Below are 13,983 nucleotides of genomic sequence, written 5' to 3' on the forward strand. Positions count from 1 at the left end.
GGGAGGCCCCGGTCTCTGCTGAGGCTACTGCCCCTGTGACCTGGGCCCAGATAAGCAGAAGAAAACAGATGGATGAAAAGATGGAGGGATGACTTTAGTTTGGTTCTCAATACATATAAAGTGATGGAAACTAAAATGAATAAAACGCTGCACGAGAAGTTCCTGATATTTCCAAGGTTGAATAAAAACAAAGGCTTGGGGGAGATAAACATCAACCACAGAGTCACTCCTGCTTATACCTATAATCCACAGGGCTCCTCACTCACAGTAAGAGCAACAAAGCACGAGTGAGATAAGGCTGATCCTAACAGGTCAGGCTTCCTTAATCCTTTGCATCGTCCTCCGAGTCTGCACAATGCAAACATTCAGCTCAGCCAGTCCTTCCAAACCATTTCTCTGCTGTGCAGTTCGATCCGAGCTGCACACTCTGGTGAAATGGGGCTGAGGAGAAGAAACTGAGGGTAAATATTTGGATGGGGTTGGGTGAAGATTGAAGACAGAGCATTTCCACATGTAGCTTCATCATCCAGTGAGGTAGCTGGGGGCTGGTTGCCAGATGTCTTATGCAATGCAACACAAAATTTGGGTGGGGGGCGATTACTAATAGTCTAAGGGGGTGGATGTCTTCAGGACATGGTGAACTTTTTGTTTTGTATCTCTTTTAAAAGAGAAAGGCTATAACAATAATGATAAAAGCCAGAAGAACAAATAACTGAATGGATGAAAACAAACAGGGTTGCGCTGATGCAGAGGAGGAAAAACAACCTCACTGTTCTCATCCACCAACATTAATGGGTGAAGCAACAAGATAAATCCTGGAACGGAAAATCCTGAGATGGAACGAAGATGTTTCAGATAATAGTCAAATTGGCACAGATTCCAAAGTTTTTCCAGATCACTTGCTTTCACAATTACTTGCTTATGGCTACGGATGGGAATCGAAAACCGGTTCTTGTTGAGAACCGATTCCCACTGTATCAATACCGTGGAATTGTTTGCCATTTTTGCAAATGATTCCTCTATTCCCTCCTCGAATGAATTCACCACGTTGTGTAGCGTCATTTAGCTGGCAGGAAACATGGCGCCTAAGTGGCATGAAAGGGAGGAAACGCTATGAATATGCAAAAGGTAACTAATCAACTTACAGTGCAGATTATGTTAGTGCGATCTGCCTTATTACAAACCTGCCATTACTGTGCGTTTAGGTGACCATGATGAGACAGAGTCTGGGTCAGATGCTGGCAGTTCTCACTGCAGTCTACCGTAGCGTCTCCTTTCAGGCCGGGATAGACGAATGTCAGCGAGCAGTGACTCAGTTTGTGGTCAAAGGCTTGCAGCCATTTGCCACAGCAGATGATTTTCAGTAAGTGAATGTGTTTAATTGTAGGCAGGGACATTACTGGATATTCTTGTGTGATTGCTACAGAATAATTTACGTTATACTTTGTTAATGCTGCAGAAGAATATTTATTTTATTATTTTACATTTACAATTTTTTTTCCCGGGGACCCCGTGACACCCCATTGAAGAGCCGTAGGCTCTGGATGTCTTAAGATCTCACTGTTGGGTTTGTAAGGCCATGTTACTCCTAAATTTCTATCTTGTTCAAAGAGAAGATATAAAACAAAGTTCTAAGCTAATCGACCTTAGTGTTCTCCTTTTTTAAAGAGAATCGATAAAGAATCGAATCGTTAAACAGAATCGAAAATGGAATAGTGAAAATCTTATCAATACCCATCCTTACTTATGGCCTTTAAAGGTTCCCCAGTCATAACAGCTGTATGATGGGTAAACTTTTTAAAGAACTTGTTCATCTTGATGCTGGTAAGACGTAAAGTTAGGAATACAACTGTTTTCAGTGCGTGCTGATAATGAGCTGCAGCTGGTGTCTGCTGGGCTTCACCTCCAGCAAACCGGACCTCATGAGTGGGAGAGTGCACGTGTGTACTGTTGACGATGCCTAAACTCAAGGATTCGAAATAAAGAGTGCTAAACCAAAGTCCATCATCATTGTGGCTATATCTATATGCACACGTCAACAAGAGCTCTGCAGTTCCAGCATGCTCTTTGTGGCATGCTCATCTGCTGCAGGTTTGGGTTAGTGTGGTAATGCATGGAGGCCATGGTCTCCAGCTGCTCTCCAAAATAGTCAGGTTGGGATCAGACTCCCTGCAGGACACATCCATCTGCAGAAGCTACTGATTGCTATCAATCTGGCAGCTGAGAGGAAACATGAGAACAGAAGTTGAAAGTGCTCTGCCAAATGATGGAGGGAGAGGGCCCACTAGCTAGCAACTTCAATGTTTTCAGAAATATGTTACCAAGTATACTTTGGGAACAGCTGGCATACCTGGGTAGCCTTCCCAAATAGGATTCTTGTAAGAAACCCTACAATATCATATATTTATAATGCAGGGGTCGGCAACTCCAGGCCTCGAGGGCCGGTGTCCTGCAGGTTTTAGATGTGTCCTTGATCCAACACAGCTGATTCAAATTGCTAAATGCTCTCCTCGACATGTCCTGAAGTTCTCCAGAGGCCTGCTATTGACCGAATCATGTGATTCAGGTGTGTTGACCCAGGGTGAGATCTAAAACCTCCAGGACACCGGCCCTCGAGGCCTGGAGTGGCCTACCCCTGATGTATTGTAAAATCTGTAGGCAAACAGACCGCAGAGCACTGTGACAGTCTGTTTGTTTGTCTAAAGCTGGTCCTGCTTTGTATACAAGAACTGTGAGCCAACAGGGAGGGAACACAGAGACAAATAAACAACATAACCTCTGCAGCTGGCTCGGGATCGCACTGATCATGTGCAGATTTACACAACATACATCTGACAACGAGGCACGCAAGTTTACTGTGAGCACTGTGAGGAACCGCCACACAGACATGATTATTTACTGCATCCAAATTATGCAAACAGGACCACCGTGTACGGCACAGTGACAACATGGAGGAAACAGCATGGAGAGCCGAGCATGCAGGCCTCGACAGCAAACTGGTAACACGCAGGAGTGCAGTGCAACACAGCGGGAAACGTTGCGATTTTAGGAGCTGTTCACTAACACAATGGAGCGTCACAAAAAACACTGCAGCTGCATGCAAACATGGAAACATCAGCATCGATGAGCCACATCTGTGATGTGTGCTGCAGTTAATATTCATCGATATGCTGAATATGACGATCCAGTTATATACTCTGTTGCACCAAGTTGGTGACTGGATAGAATATTTCCACTTTAAACTTCATGAAGCGAGCTTTGCAAATCTTTCTCTAAAGTTTCCATCTCTCTGTGGTCAGACAGATTATTCCCAAGAAACACGCCAAAGCCTTCTCTCCGCTCACATCTTATACTCCAAAATGTTTCCATTCAGGTCATTACGCTCCTGACGAGTAAAAATAGCATCAAGATTAGAGCTGGGCGATATATCGAGTTTTTAAAAAATATCGATATATTTTTATACGAGATATAAGATGTGACAATATCCTTTATATCGATATAGTCTATGTTACGTTATAACTATACTTGTGGAGCCGCAAGTTTGCCTCTCTTTCGTCCACTTTTGTCTTTACGCAACATTACTCGGCCTCACCCCTCCTTCACTGAACACAACTCCCCCTCCTCCCCCATCGCTTCACCTGCAGGAAGCGACAAGATGGACACGGCAAATCTCCGTTAACGAGTTACTGCGCATCGCCCCGTGCGTGGGGCTGGACGCCGTCAACGTGTTAGCTAGCTAACCACGCTAACGCCATGCAGCCCAGAGGCGCTGCACAGCCTAAAATCCTTTCATTTTCTCAAAAGTTGACAGCGCGCCTTATGTATGAATTCTGGTTGTGCTTGATGGCCGCGAAGCGATTTTATGTGGTACACAGCGCTCAGCAATCTGTCAAAAAATGTTTTAGTACGACTTTGGTAAGCTACGGTGCTGCACCGGTTGATGGATTGTCAGAGCATTACGGCTACCGAGGAGCCTCGCGGAGTGATACGTACTGTGCTTCAACGTAATATTACCCTACTGTGTATAAGGACCATAAATGGCACCTGTTAAGAGACGTGGTTACGAAGAGGATTTCAAACTCAATGCTGTCAGTCACACAGTAGAAGTTGGGAACAGAGCAGCTGTGAAATCTGTCTTTGTTACTATGCTCTGCATCTTTTAGTTTACATTTTGACTGCACAATTGTGAGCTTTTTGTTGTGCACAAAAACAACATTGTTTTCTTTTATTTATGGAGCATTATTATTTGCATTATTAAATGCTCATAATTTATTTTTGAGTAAATTTTATGTACATCTATGCTCTATGTTAATAAAAGTGCCGTGTGACATCTGGGACACAGCTTTGACTAAGAACTCTCTTTTTGTTCTTACTTTATGGCTTAAAAAAATATCGAGATATATATCTTATATCGCCGTCCAGGTAAAATATATCGAGATATGAATTTTGGGTCATATCGCCCAGCCCTAATCAAGATGAATTCATTCTTCGCCTTCTCTCCTTCAAGTCCTGTTCTAACAAATGGAAAAGCAATCCAAACATTAAACACAAACCCGACACGCAACTTTTTCAAAGCCACCACTTTGAGTGCATCTCAGTTATCAGCCTACCTGCTAAGGTCTCACTGAGAGGTCAGATTCTCACTCTCTGGCGCTTTGACGTGACCAGGGAAACACTTGGGAAACGGTACTGATGCTGGCTCGAACGTAGCCACAGGTTATCTTGAGAGATGATCTCCCAATTTATGACACATTAAACCTACTACTTAAGAGGCTTCCCAAGTCCTCACACACACACTTGTATACCACATGTATAAAGTTTATACTCATATGAGATGCACAGCAGCTTAACTTTATGGTAAACTCCACATTTTAAATGCCAGGTGTAAGACTTTGGGAAATACCTTGATGTTTGTTTGAAGAGATGAACAAGTATGTGGCACAGATGCCGACAGCCTCCACAGATGGACAGACAAAAAACACCCAGTGAAGAAAAAGCTCTGTGCTGTCAGCTTGGAAGCAACAAGTCAGACAAAAATGTTTGGACAGCAGTCTGATAGGGTGAGAGGTCAAGCCTGGAAAAACACACTAATCGTCCATGTGAGGCATTCTTCATCGTTCCAGCACTAAACTACTAATCCAACTGTGAACAAGAGTTCAAGGAGCACGGCTTGTCTACCTTGTCTTCTTACCAGTAATTACAATACTCTACTAACACCAGTCTACCAGCAGCAGACAGCTTGGACCATCAATCAATCACAGAAAGGAATTCGACACTAATGGAAACTACAGCCTCCCTAAACTCTGAGTACCAGACGCCACAGGCACCAAGTGCACGTCTTCCCAGTGGTCCTAATGCCTTACAACAATTCAAATGAGTTCCATGACGACTCGATGTTAGCATCTCTTATTAGAAAAAAGAAAATCTGACACACTGAGAAAACAGGTATCCAAGTAACAGGGAGACCTTGAAATAAAAATTAATTCCTGTCGCCAGACGTGCAGTTTAAAACTCAGAGTGGGGCTGCAGAGCACGTCAGCTGATAGCACTGCCTGAGAAAAGGGGTTCAATAAAACATATCCTGCTGAGGGTTACACGTCTCCAAGGACACGTCTATGACAGCAAGTGCTTAAGCAGCAGCACGTTTATCTGATGTCAGCCATGAACTGTTCGTTTGGTGGTGTTCCTGTCCCTGCTCTTACCCACAGGTCAGGCTGTTTACAGGCAGTGAAAGCAGACGTGTACAGACATAAAAAAGTGTCTCTGGACACAAGCTTAAAGTGGTACTGGAACAGTGCACAGCAGCAGTAGTTCATGCAGTAAAGTAGGAGCAGCTTTAATGGTAATAAAAATAGTTACATTATCAACATAAAGTACTCCAAAGTGCAATGTCTGTTTCTACTGCAATCCCACATTCAAGAGTTAATCACACAAACCAGACTGCCTGCAAAGGGAAGAGCATTAGACTGACATGTGAAAGGAGAATATTCAAAATGGATATAGATCAAAAACATCGCCCGACTTTGAATCCCAAGCAAGTGTCAAGCTTAACCATACAACTATATCCTATACCCTTTATACTTCAACTACACATCTCGTTGTGTATATATGTATATCTATCTCTGTCTATACATCTGTAGCTCTCTCTATACATCTATATATATCTCTCTCTCTCTCTCTATATATATATATATATATATATATATATATATATATATATCTGTCTCTATATATCTATATAGATATATAGAGATAGATATGTGCTACAGTGCAGTTTTTAGATTTTACTTTCATTTGTAAATTATTCATTTGAAACTGACCAAAGAAATTAGTTTTGCATGCTGCAAACTGTCCTCGGTAAAAGCAGATTGTCATTTATTGTCTAGACCAGGGGTGGGGAAGTCCAGGCCTTAAGGGCCGGTGTGTTGGAGGGTTTAGATCTCACCCTGGGTCAGCACACCTGAATCCAATGATTAGTTTATCACCAGGCCTCTGGAGAACCTTAACACGTTTAAATCAGCTGTGTTGGATCAAGGACACATCTAAAACCTGCAGGACACCGGCCCTCGAGGCCTGGAGTTCCCCACCCCAGCTGTAGACCATACACTCAAGCTAAAGTAACTCTGATGACATCATTATGTCTTTATTGCAGTTAATTTTTAAAACTTGACTAAGATCACAGAATCAGTGAAAATATAAAATATTTCCGTATTTGAGTGCTGTAGTAACACTTCATCTTATATCTTCGTATTGTCTTTGGACAAGATACTGGGTTTGTGTCCACATTTACATCGTTAATACTGAGGCTCATTGTGTTTGATCACACTTTCTAGACACTGTTCCTACCATGAAAATCACTTAGTGGACAGCAAAGGCAGAGTTTCAGAGTTTAAAGAAGGAAAAAGACAAACTCAAAATAAGTCAGGTGAAGCATTTGTCGGGGAATATAATCATTTTTAGGGAATTTAGTTTCTAAACATCAGAACAATGACACAGACGTGACTGGATGCTAAATATGATGCTACAGGGTGGGCCATTTATATGGATACACCGGAATAACATGGGAATGGTTGGTGATATTAAAGTCCTGTTTGTGGCACATTAGTATATGTGAGGGGGCAAACTCCTCAAGATGGGTGGTGACCATGGTGGCCATTTAGAAGTCGGCCATCTTGGATACAACTTTTGTTTTTTCAATAGGAAGAGGGCCATGTGACACATCAAACTTATTGGTAATGTTACAAGAAAAACAATGGTGTGCTTGGTTTCAACGTAACTTTATTCTTTCATGAGTTATTTACAAGTTTCTCTTTGTTCACAGCCATTGACATGTCGAAGAGGTTAACACGTGAGGAGTGGATCGAAATTGTGTTGATATCTGGTGAACGCAGTAACCGGGTCATTGCAGCCGATTTCAATGCAAGACACCCTACGAGACCACCCATCTCCCATGCTACAGTTAGCAAACTGCTTGCTAAGTTTCGTGAAACTGGTTCAGTGTTGGATTTGCCAAAATGTGGACGCAAGAAAACTGTCACTAATGAAGAAATATCAGTGGCTGTCCTAGCTTCATTCAGCAAGAGCCCACAGCGTAGCACTCGCCGCATGTCACTGGAGAGTGGCGTTAGTCGAACATCCCTTCGGCGGATATTAGCTACTCACAAATGGCCCCCTTACAAACTCCAGCTACTGCAGCATCTCAACGAGGATGACCCAGATCGCTGCACAGAATTTGCAGAATGGGCAAAACAAAAATTGGAACAGGACCCTCAGTTCACGCAGAAGATTTTGTTCAGTGATGAGGCAAACTTTTATGTGAATGGTGAAGTTAACAAACAAAACCACCACTATTGGTCTGACACTAACCCACATTGGATGGCTCCTCCAAGACTGTTGGAACAACAAAAGTGATGGTTTGGTGTGGTATATGGGGTACAACGATAGTGGGTCCATTCTTCATCAATGGAAACCTCAAGGCCACTGGATATTTGAAATTGCTACATGATGATGTGTTTCCCTCTTTATGCACTGAAGCTGGCACGTTCCCTGAGTTTTTCCAGCAAGATGGTGCACCACCACATTATGGGTGCAGGTCCGAGCATTCCTAGATGAACAGTTTCCTGGAAAGTGGATTGGTCATCGTGAGCCAGTTGAATGGCCCCCAAGGTCTCCCGATCTGACCCCCTTGGACTTTTATCTTTGGGATCATCTAAAGGCAATTGTCTATGGTGTGAAGATACGAGATGTGCAGCACCTGAAACTACGGATACTGGATGCCTGTGCTGGCATTTCTCCTGCGGTGTTGCTATCAGTGTGTGAAGAGTGGGAGAAGAGGGTTGCATTGACAATCCAACACAATGGGCAGCACATTGAACACATTTTATAAGTGGTCAGAAACTTGTAAATAACTCATGAAAGAATAAAGTTACGTTGAAACCAAGCACACTAGGGATGCACTGATACCACTTTTTTGAAAACGAGTACGAGTACTTGCATTTCAGTACTCGCCGATACCGAGTCGGCGGAAGGCGGAATGTTTAAAATGCCCAACTATTTTCCGTCCCACTCCTATAGCATCAGCTATGCTCCTCTGTGCTAATAAGCCCTCGTGAACAGCCAGTTGGAGCGTGTGCGCGACATATGTCAGACTTGGGAGCCCTGTGTCATTCATGGCTTTAATCATGTTTTTGGCATTGTCACAAAGCACAACATGTACTGATGTGTTAGGTATACCCCATGTCTGGAGCATTTCCTCAAACACATGCGCTACAGCCTGGCTGGTGTGCGAGCCGCGGCGTGAAACTCGTCTATCCACTGGGAGGTTAGGCTAATCAGCGACATGGGGCTAACACTGCTTGTCCAAATATCCGTGGTGAAACTAAACGCAGAGGAGGCTTGCAGTAGGCTGTGGATATGTGTTTTCACGGACAGCTCCGTGTCAGTCATGTAGTGGCAGCTTGGGACATATCTGGGCTCCAGAACATGGAGGAGACGCAGGAATCCAATGTTTTCTACCTCCGAGAGTGGCTGGTCACTCAATGCAATGTACTCGATAATTGCCTGTGTTATTTTCACAGCACGTAGATTGTCTCTGGACATTTTCTCTCGTCTTGCAAGAGTTTTCTGCAGCGTGGGTTGTGTTGGTTTAGAAGCATGGGTAAACTCTTTGTACTCGTTGTCGTGTTGGGATTTTAGGTGCTTGATTAAATTGCTTGTGTTAAATGCGCTACCTTTTGAGCCTCCTCTGGACAATTTCGCTGAGCACAATTTGCAGCCTTTGTTTTGTCGTCTTCGTTCACTTTGAAATAGTTCCACACGGCTGACTTGTCTCGCCTCCCCTTCTCCCCCGCTCTGAGCTGCAGCCTGTGATTAACCCCTTACACGCCACTCAAACATAGAAATTCCTCAGACCGTGGTATCGGTCCCCAGTATCGGGGGACTTTTAACAAGTACGAGTACTTTAGAAAATGTGGTATCGAGGCCGATACCCGATACAGGTATCGGTGCATCCCTAAAGCACACCATTGTTTTTCTTGTGACATTACCAATAAGTTTGATGTGTCACATGACCCTCTTCCTATTGAAAAAACAGAAGTTGCCGACTTCTAAATGGCCACCATGGTCACCACCCATCTTGAGGAGTTTTCCCCCTCACATGTACTAATGTGCCACAAACAGGACTTTAACATCACCAACCATTCCCATGTTATTACGGTGTATCCACACAAATGGCCCACCCTGTATAACCAGAAGCTAGTTGGACCTTTTTAGCTCAGCTTATCTTAGCATAAAGATTTGATAGCACTACTGTTGCTCAAAGGCAATAGTTATTCATCCAGTCACTGAAGCTCAACAGTAAACACATCATTTCTCAGCCAAGAGAGCTTTGCTGCTGTAACTTGGTCTTCTTATCCAGTGTGTGAATGTGAGAGTGAATGAATAGTGGAGTTGTAAAGCGCTTTGGGTGCCTAGAAAAGCGCTATATAAAAGCAATCCATTATTATTATTATTATTCACTAAAAGTACTCTTTTTCTCTACAAAACTTAGAAATACAATTTTAAGATGCTAATGGAAGTCCAACTGAATATAAATGAACGTGTCTGCTTAGTACTCACCCTTCTAGTGTTGTCCAGCACTTTGGGGTCAGGTTGGCCATAGTTTGGGGGATTGGCATGTGGGTCATAGCCTAGCCTGGACAGCATAGGGGCGATGACGGCCATGTCCCTCACCACATCAGCTGGAATCTTTCCCACCCACTTGGACAAGGCCTCCACATTAACTGGCTTGATGACCTGGTCTGTGGACCTCTCCACCCTAACAAGACACAAAGAAGTGTTATTTCAAGTACGCACGTTATTGGAAGCTCGTTTTGCAACAAAGTGACTGTTAGCACACATTTAACCACGCTGACCACAGGTCACAGCATTATTTACACTGGTTGTCATCGTGGCTCGTCCAGTTTCACAACAGACCAGTCCATCACTCGCTTCTGTTCAGTGGAAGCATCTAATTGGCTGTAACCGGATTATAAAACGCTGTTAAAGCTGAACTCCTGGCCTCCGTCATCAGCAGGTCCCCGTTAAACACAATGAAGGAATAACTTTTTACACCATTACTTCATCACCCAGCCGACATCCATCTCATTTCATTTGCTCCACATCACTGATGTGCCTGTTTTCAGCAGTGGAAACGACACATGGATCAACCCTAATGGCTTAATGTCTGCTCTACACCAACATCTCCGTTTCACTTTGTTTAGAAAACTTCTGTAGCAGACAGAAAACCTTAAGAGTAAAAAAGCAGCAATAAACACATAATAACTTAATTCTATGGAATCACAAAAAAAGGCTGTGACCTTTTTTAGCATCTCAATACTTTGACTTTATGCTGAATTATATTTAAGTGCTTCTTAGCGGCAAAGCTCTTCTAGGTAACATGAACCCATACAGGCAGATTTTTGGATTTTAGGTTTTGTTGATGCTGAACATTAAACTGCTGTTTAGGTTGAAGATGAATTGCTCCACTCAGCCTTTTCTTCCATCCACCATTATCTTGGTAAATTATTCATCGTCTGAAATTAAATATTCAACCGGTGAGGGGATTGGACTTGATGGACTGCAGCTTTTATTTTCTGCAAGGAGCAAAGTGTACTAGCACTGACGAGCAGTGAGATGAACACTGAGCTCTATGGAGATGTAGATAACTGCTCTCTTAAATCACAAACACAACAAATCAAAGGGCGATACATGAATAAAATTAGTATAGAGTACTGTACCATTAGCCAGAGACCTGAATCAGTTTGACAGGCATCAGCTGAAAACACATTTAGATATTAGAGTTGCTCAAATTAATAAATCTCAGTGCTATCAGATTGTACACAGTGGAAAAAAGCAGCATTCTGACTTTTTTCCTTCTGCATAAGGACAGATAGGATATTTCACAGTAGTTACTGAATAAAAACTTTCATTAAAATACACAGGTTGCATGTATAACATACAGTTAGCTTTTATTTCTTTAATGGATGAAGAATGGGACCACACATTAACAGATGACACGTACAGTCCCAATCAGAGGTTTATACAAACTCAGGAGCATGAAAGTGGTAATATGAGCCGCTTTTAATCGTTTCTACGAAATGTTCTTTTTCCAGGGTGGAAGAACTGGGTGAACGAGTTCGAATTTATTTTGGTTTACAGTACACATACAGACCGTCTAAGATAGCCCGAATCTATCTGTCACAACTCTTTGGGGCAAAGGGAGGAAGCTGCTGTCTGTCCAATCAACCCTACAAATACATCAAAATGTGAATTTAGTGCCTTAAATTCACATTTTGACACTTTTAAAATGTCACTACTTTGGGTCGTCTTTCAGATCTTGGCAAACTGTCACCCTTAGATAAGAGGCAATTGATCAGGATGAACAATCCACGAACCCTCAAGACTCAAGCCTGCCATGAACTGAGAATTACTGGAAACACTACTGTCACTTGCCAGCCACAGCTTTGCATTGCCATGGTGTGGATGTTACCCAAGAAAGAAGGCCCTGCTCCAAAGATCAAATAACATTTTCAGCTGGACAGGCCAAATACATCGTCTCATCTGGCTACAAGAGTTACAGTTACATGGCTACAGTTACAAGAGATCATTGGGGGAGTCAAGGTGAGGATTTCAAATCTAAGGACACAGTACCAACCGTCAAGCTTGGTGGTGGTAGCATCATGCTGTGGAGCCGTTTTGCTAACCGTGGTACTGGTACATTACACAACAGGATGGAGTAATGAAGGAGAGGGGCTAGCTCCAAATTCTATAACAGCTAGATGGTTGAAACTTCTTGGATATTTATGGAGTTAAAGAAAGAAGTTAGTCCGTGGAGTCACGGATACAGCAAAGAGAGAGGTACATCTGCATCTAAAGGACTCTCTTTGGATGATCCCAATGTTCACAATTTGGACAGAGATGGTTGAGAGGTGAAACATCTTCAAGAAACTTTAAAGAAATCTAGACTCTTTTCTTTCCAAGCTCCTTAGTTTATGAGGAGCTTATGAAGGCAGCAAATGAGAAAGGAGGACTGAGAGAGAGGTTCATGACTCATGAAGTGCAGAAGATCGGTAAGGAGGAAGTGAGGGTAGCTACAAAGAAGATGAAGCACACTGGGTCTAGATGAGGTATTGAGATTTTTAGGAGAGGGGTCAGTCGACTTTTTAACCAGACTGATTAAAATGATCGTGGAGTGTGAGTGGATGCCTGAGGGATGAAGAAGTGTACTGGTGGCAGATGTCAAGAACAAGGCTGATGGTCAGATCTGCTGAGGTACAAAGCTAAAGGGAATAACTATAACTGATTGCGTAACTGATTAGTTGATCAACTAAACTCATACCGTTTAGGTTTTTGTCTCTGAATTTGCTTACTATTTCTCCCCGTTGCCTGTAGAATCTTGGAATTCAGCAGATGTAACTAATTTTAAAAAGAACAAAAAAAGAAGATTTTACACAACTAAACGTGTCCATTATGTTTACATTGTAAAGATATCATCTTTGTAGAGCTTCAGTAGAACTTTTCGGCCAACCGACCTAAAGAAAACAAAATGCATTTTTAAAAAGGCCTAAAACTGTGAAACCAGTGAAAGCAGCCTCCTTATTGATTAGTTGAACATGTTTTGTAACAGGGTCAGCAATCCATTTATTCTAAAAGGAACACACCGACATCAGTCTCTCCTGCCTCAGCTAGATTACACTCAGATGACCAAATATAATACAGAATTTCAGCTTTGACCACACTTCATCACTTTTTCATGCAACAAAAATTTAAAAATGGCTTCTCTTATGAGATTATTGTAACTGGTTTGATGCCCAGTCAAGCACAGCGATGCCTAAAGAGCAGGAACGCTCACACCACAATGTCTATTTACCATCCAGGGTCCAGCCCCTCAATCCTTATGTTTCCTGTCAGACTCTATACTTCAATACAGCAATTCACTTTCCTCTAATCCATTTACTTTGCAATTGAATCTTTACACTGTGCAGACATAGCCTCCTGCATGATTAATAGATTGAGCTGGTTTTGTCATCTCAGGAGGACGGTGGAGATGGTTTCTACGGTACGGGCTAGGATCCAAACATCCACTCTGCAACAAATGGGTAGGGAATCACTTTAGGTAACTCCATCAAGACCCAAGGGGCGGCTAAGTGTTGATGTGGAACATAAACTGATAAAGAGGGAAGGCTGCTGAGCTTCACCATCAGGTTAGATGGAGCTAACCTTGTTGACAAGAGAGCCAAAGGTCCCTATAGTACACATACCAATACAAGCGCCAAGTATATACAGAAGTACATCTGAAGTCATGCTGAAGTTCTGCAAATCTCAAACTTATATAGACCAGCCATACATTAATACTCAAGCATTATGAAAACACATATGGTGCAGTTTGCCATATAAATCCCATAAACTGAAGGAAAGTATATGGTAAAAGAAAACAGCATGGTC

General features: G+C 42.6%; 1 protein-coding gene across 4 annotated transcripts in view; it reads right to left on the reverse strand.

Annotated features, from left to right (window-relative positions):
* The window catches only part of tpst1 (tyrosylprotein sulfotransferase 1), a 77,892-nt gene that overhangs the window by 14,616 nt on the left and 49,293 nt on the right, over positions 1–13,983 (reverse strand). For 3 of the 4 annotated variants that reach the window (XM_085184716.1, XM_085184715.1, XM_085184717.1), the window contains exon 3: positions 10,117–10,315. In XM_085184716.1, the coding sequence (XP_085040842.1) occupies positions 10,117–10,315 (199 nt within the window). Of the gene's footprint in view, positions 1–4,311; positions 6,441–6,485; positions 10,316–13,983 lie in introns of those variants that run through there. The other variant, XR_014877931.1, reaches the window with a different exon arrangement.

This window comes from Neolamprologus multifasciatus, chromosome 14 (genome assembly GCF_963576455.1).
Source record: "Neolamprologus multifasciatus chromosome 14, fNeoMul1.2, whole genome shotgun sequence".
NCBI lineage: Eukaryota > Metazoa > Chordata > Actinopteri > Cichliformes > Cichlidae > Neolamprologus > Neolamprologus multifasciatus.